The 6185-nt window shown below is 44.8% G+C and overlaps 1 protein-coding gene across 1 annotated transcript; it reads right to left on the bottom strand.

Annotated features, from left to right (window-relative positions):
* Positions 1-2736: 2736 nt before the first annotated feature.
* Positions 2737-4447, bottom strand: LOC135673055 (probable WRKY transcription factor 17). Its single transcript, XM_065181753.1, has 3 exons — positions 3700-4447; positions 3498-3623; positions 2737-3408 (listed from the first exon to the last, which is right to left on the bottom strand). The coding sequence occupies exons 1-3, from the start codon at positions 4362-4364 to the stop codon at positions 3234-3236; spliced, it is 966 nt and encodes a 321-aa protein (XP_065037825.1). The 5' UTR covers positions 4365-4447; the 3' UTR covers positions 2737-3233.
* Between the last annotated feature and the right edge of the window lie 1738 nt (positions 4448-6185).

Raw genomic sequence — 6185 nt, 5'->3', positions numbered from 1 at the left:
AAGAAACTAATAATAAATGTTATAAGATTTATTCTTTTAATTATTTTGAGTCATGCGCGATAACAATACCAAATGAAATATAAATTCGGATTGAAAAATTATTTAGAGGCAGACGACGAATGATCGTCGCGAAGTAAAATCTTATTTTGGATTTGATAGTGTTTTTTAGCAATCAGAGTGATTACACAAATAAAATGTGTCAAAAGTTTCTTAATCGTTATGGGCTTCGATCTACTATTTCTTTAACAAAACGAAAAAGAAAGACTCTTCGGCCCTAATAATAAGCCCACACAAACACAAAGTTAAGTAAGCTTTAATCATATAAAATAAAAAAAATAAGGATTAAATTTGACTGACTGACAAAGATAAGAATAATTAATCTAACATCAAAATATACTCATCTCTCTGTTAAGTATCTTATCCATCGTTTGATAATGTAACCAAAATAATATGATTAGAATTGAGGCTGAAGGATAAGTCCAATATATAATTAGGATTAGAATGCACCTCCAAAGCAAAATTGAGGTTAAAAGGTGTCGATCAGCGAGGAAGAAGATGGTGTGGAGTATGCGCATCGGTCAATGAATTCTCTTTCTTCATATTGATTTGGACCAGTTCAGATGAGAAAGCCTGACTTGGAATTTCTCATCGGAAGGCCTCCGGTAGAACCTTCACCGCTGGCAGCCAAACTGGACTACAGAAACTTTGGCCTCAGCTGAAAGAGTGTGAGAAGACCGAAACTGGTCTTTTCTTAGTTTGTCAACAATGGTGGTGGTGATGACTGATAACAGCTTGGACTTGGGACACATCTGTTGATCTCATTCGCTTTGGCTTTTCCCATTCGGGGACTAACTCACTTTCATCTCCTATCATTCACAAGATGTAGAAGAAGACTCCGAGACAATTTTAAACTTTAATATAAGTATACATAATCTTTAGAATAAATTTAGTAGATAATATTTCTCATATATTTCATGCGAAAAATAAGATAGTTGATTGGTCGATAAATCATGACAGGACCAATAATAGATTTTTAGGTATTGACTTTTCGGTTCGCATTCGCATTCGCATTCGCATTCGCATTCGCATTCGCATTCGCATTCGCATGGAATGGATTGGATGATTTTTTTTTTTTTTTTTTTTTTTGACTTGACTGAGTTAGTAAAAGTTCACAAATATCGTAATATTGCTGATTAATTAATTTATATTTTGTATTACATTTTCAGAGGATATCATGAGTTAGGTGTTGATTGATGTTCTAGAAGAGTTACAAAGTGAATATGAATATCTAATCATCTTCATATCCGGGCAATATAAATAGTGCCATAAAGTATGAACTTAGTAATGACAAATGACAGCAAAATAAGAACATGAAACATGTCACGTAGTAGTAGTAGTAGGGGGCCATCAATCACAACCTATAGTGAAACGCAAGATTGTCAAACCCTAAGCATGACTTGCCCATAGATTTGGGGATGTGGAATAATGGACACACGTTTCAACGTTAAAGATGTTTGACCTGATCCAAATCGTATCACGCGACACGTGTTTGAGGAACACGAATTTGATGTCCGAATGGGACCTCTTATGTGTTAATGTTGGTCAAAAGGAAGAAAAAGTAGGGAAAGATGGTGAGCCTTCTTTGTCTTCAAGTAAGATGAATGATGAATGATGAATGATGAATGGGTTGATCGATCTTCCTTTTCTTTCCCCGATAAGATAGTTACTATCTCGGCAAGCATCTAATTTACCATAGTTTGATTATTATTATTATTATTTAAATGAATCATTATCTCAAATATATTTAATTTATTAATAATTTAACTCTTATATTATCTAAGAGAGTATAATAATGGTGTCATCGATTGACTGACTTGTTAATAATTAAATCGAGAGTCAAATTTATTTTATCCTTTTTTATAATAAAAAAATTGATCTATAATTATTTTAAAAATAATAATTTATTTTAAGAAAAAACAAATAATTACATCTCCTTTGGAGAAATATTCCATCACTTGATGATTGACATAAATATCTAATGCAATGTGGGGCCAATCACCAAATCTGATACTCAAATTGAGATGGGAAGGACTGTATGGCCAATCGCACACATTGTTCCACCACCACCACCACCATCTTTGCCCACTGGGAGTAATATTCATGTTGGAATGCAGTAAAAAGAGCATATCACACAAATCTAGTGGAGAGAGAACCAGGCAGGCATCCAACTTTGTGTGGCATGGGTTGCTGTCTGTCACCTCCATCTGCACCAGCCCAAGTCAACTCATCTTCCACAACAGCTTATGGGACAGGTCACATCCCACTAATAAAAGTGATGATGATCCATTGGACAGATGCACACTCCACAATAAAATCTGGTGCTCCAGATTCTCCCACCCACATTTCTCGTGCTCCTCCTCCTGCTTGTGGTACCTCAATCGACGTAAAATAAAGGTGAAACCTTCACCTCCCAAGCTGTTTAATTCAAACCATCCCCCTCCTTTACACTCTCTTCCCCACAAGTCGTAACATTCCTGCAATGCAAGCAATCTAAGCAGATGACGGCATCCGAAAACCACTGTTCTAATTCACATCCCTCAAGAATCAAAAGATCGGCAGAGACTATATATCTGTCTCATGCGTTCCCACCACCTGCATCATTGACCAGAACTAATGAGCATGTGAAGTCGCAGGCACCCATTTTTCATCTTGCAAGAAGACAGTTCTAGAGTGATATCTCATGAAATTTCCACAGATTTTTGATGGGGATATAGGTATGTACATACTGCAAAAGCAATAGAAAGTAGCGGAGCAAACATCCAAAACTATCACTGCTTTAGCCTCGACCACTGCCCATATTGCAGCCAGTCCACAGGAGATGCGCCTCACACACCATCCAAGGATGGCAGCCTTCAGCTGCTCAGCGATAGAATTGAGTAGTGGATACAGCATGACCGATGGAGGTGGGAAGGCAGAGAGCATCTTTGACATGCACGCAACAATTTTAAGCTTACCACGAGATCGATGCACGCTTTTTAAAGATCAACTCACTCCACTCCACTGCGCCTCCCCTCGGAGTGCGGTCAAATTTCTGGAATATTCTTTTCTTTTTTCGCGATTTTTTTTCCCTTTTTTTACAGTAGCGGGAGATCGGGAAATAAGGGGAGATAAAACAAAAGGGGAAAATAAAAAGGGGAGGCGGGAGAAGAAGACTAGAGGAGGGATGTGAGGCGTCAGACGGCGGCCATGGGGACGTCGGATGGCTCTGCAGGCGCGGCGACGGCGGCGCCGCGGTTGTGGTAGTGCTCGCCCTCGTAGGTGACGATCAGCATCGTGGGGTCGTCGGGCGCTCGCTCCACGTGCTTCCGCGCAGGGCACCCCCTCACGCTGCTGCACTTGTAGTAGCCCCTGCGGTGGAGAAGGAAGAGAGCGATTAGCCGCACGATCTGGATCGGATCGGACGGTCGGAAGCGAAGCGAGGAGGAGGTGATGCTTACCGCGGGTAGGGGGAGCCCTTGATGGGCTTTTGCCCGTACTTGCGCCAGGAGTACTCGTCGGGTGGGATATCGGCCGTCTTCGAGCTTATCGCCGGCACCCGTATCGTCCTTTTGACCCGAGATTTCCTGCTCAAAGGCGTTTGGTTGTTTCAGAATAACGGTCAAGGGGTGATCGGAAGGGGGTTTCGTTTAGTTTCCTTACTTTCGCTTGGAGCAGTGGCAGCGGCCGCCGGGGACGGCGTACTTTCCGGCGACGAGCTCGGAGTGAGCGTGCTCGTGGCACTTCTTTTTGAAGGAGGAGGAGGAGAGCGGAGGCTTGCCGGAGGAGGCGGGGAGGAAGGAGGAGGATACGATCTTGCCGTTGGAGACGCTGCCGTCTCCGGTGATGGACGACATGAACGACGACGTCGCGGACGTCATCGTCGTCGAGATGCTGAAGCTCTCCGTCGTGTACTTGCTGCCGGTGGCCTCGCTCCGCCCGCCGATGGCGACCGGCTTCGTGAAGTCGAGGGTCAAGGCCTGCGGCGGCGGAGGGGGAGGCGGCGGCGGCGGCGGGGCCAGGTGCCGGGGCGGCTTGGCCGGTGGGAGGGTCAGGGCCAGCGGCGCTCGCGGAGGCGGGTTCTCCGTCGGCGGCCCGGCGGGGCCGCGGCGGAAGCGGGCGTGGCCCGTGCGGTTGAGGATGGATATGACCTTCTTGAACTTGGAGACGGTAAGGTCAGTGATCTCGCGGCAGTCGAGCTGCGGCGACTGGTGGCGGTGGGAGAGCTGGAAGATGAGGTGCTCCATGGAGCGGAGCCCCGCGGTGGCCGCCTCCTGGATCGCCATCTGCTCGTCCATCTTCCCATACCCCATCAGATCTACCGCCATCGTCACACCTCCGACACCAAACCCTAAACCACCACCATGAGAGAAGGCAGGAGAAGAAGAAGCGTCCCAGAGCTGGGAAGAAGCCGAGAAGGGGGTTACATTTATTCATGGTGAGTGGGGACCGAAGATGAAGTCAAAGGGTACTTTATCATCGGACGGCTACGATCACAACTCCTCTCTCGTGATGGCATCACCAAAGGGAGGCGCCCTCTTCCACAAAGCAGGTACGACCGTATGCTTTAGTAGACCCTTTCATCATCATCATAACATTTTCCCCAATCACGAGGCATCGAGAAATCTCAACGCCGGATCATGATTACATTAGATGGTAGGTCAACATAATCTCCGTGTATTATTCGTAGATGGGCGTAGAATTAAGATTATTTATTAGTGGGATCTGCGTGTGCTTTGACTCAGAGAGAGAGAGAGAGAGAGAGAGAGAGAGGGAGGGGAGGGTTGGGGTAAACCAGTGGGTTTGGTAGTGGTGGCCTCGCACACCACTGAAACAAACATACAAACAAACAATGGAGGTGGTGGACTTTCTCGGCAAGTGGGTGGTAATGGTGGATGTAATCACGAGGAAAGCACCTCCTTAAGTCCCACAATTATTATATATTCAAATGTAGAATCACTCATGCCGACCTACCCGAGTTTGACCTCATCGCTTTAGGCTTACGGGGGGCCGGCATGGAGAGGGATATGTTGGTGGGTGTGCTGGAGGGTCGAGATTTTTCGGTGGGTTCAGGAGGTGCGGGAAATGATGAGTTGGGGTGGGACCGGGAGAGCGTTGGGCGCTACAGGAGAACTGTTGACCAGCCGCAGGGCGGCATCGGGGAACCGGGAAGAGCCGGTGAAGTGTGTGAGCCGTTGGATCGTCCGTAGATGATTCTGACGGTCGAAATTAGGATGCATGATCGGAGTAAACGTTAGCATTAGTGGAATTCGGAGAACAAAAAGAAGAAAAAATAGAAAAAGTCAACTAGCAATGGAATCCGATAACCCGAAAAAAAGGGATCCAATTAGCACTCGGATTCAAATCTAAGAAAAATTAGACGGTCTCACCGATTAATAAGACTTCATTCATTCTTCTCTTCCCCAACTAATTAGATAGATAGATAGATAGATAGAGGTCAATTAATAATTGGTTGAGATTAAGATCATAGGGATACGATAACGGGATATTATCCTCGATCCAATATGTAAGAATCGGAGGCAGATGTTGTAGAGCAGTCATATTCCATCTTCTGTTCACACAGTTGACCAGATTGAATGAGCATTGATTGCCAAACATGCCATTAGGATTGGAATTGAAAGCATACAGTGTAGCTGTTAAGAGTGCAAGTGCATTTCTCTTTCTCCTCCTTGGTAGTATGGTCATCCCATTTATATAATGTATGACTTTGATGGATCATTCATTATTATCGATTCATGTTCCAACTCTCAGGGGTTTGTGGGACTCCAATCCAAAGAGATGAGGATGATGACTAGGAGATAAAAAGTTGGGCTTAGCCTTGAAACGATGGGCCAATCGAAACGTGCATGGTGGAAGACGAGTCGATCATCCGAGGTGTCACACAGAGGAAGTCAAAGTAGAAGTCGAGAACACAGAGTAAAGCATCATGATAACATCGACAGCATTCTGAGGATTATACACTGAAGGATTTATTATCATCATTTTGGTCATAATTATGAAACAAGAAATAAGAAGACATTAAGTATGGCATAATAAGCAGGGAAATGCGTTGAGAGGCGTTCAATGCTGGTGCCCTACGATGGGGATCAAGTTGGTGGCTGGTCGCTCTCCGAGTCCCTTCTAATTTG

This window comes from Musa acuminata, chromosome BXJ1-5, assembly GCF_036884655.1.
Source record: "Musa acuminata AAA Group cultivar baxijiao chromosome BXJ1-5, Cavendish_Baxijiao_AAA, whole genome shotgun sequence".
Lineage (NCBI taxonomy): Eukaryota > Viridiplantae > Streptophyta > Magnoliopsida > Zingiberales > Musaceae > Musa > Musa acuminata.
This window is presented reverse-complemented; position numbering and strand designations above follow the sequence as displayed.

Coding starts and splice junctions, on each gene's coding strand:
- LOC135673055 (XM_065181753.1), bottom strand. CDS start 4,364: ATGGCGGTAGATCTGATGGGGTATGGGAAGATGGACGAGCAGATGGCG. Junction 3,624..3,699: donor TGCCACTGCTCCAAGCGAAA/GTAAGGAAACTA, acceptor GCCTTTGAGCAG/GAAATCTCGGGTCAAAAGGA. Junction 3,409..3,497: donor AAGGGCTCCCCCTACCCGCG/GTAAGCATCACC, acceptor TCTCCACCGCAG/GGGCTACTACAAGTGCAGCA.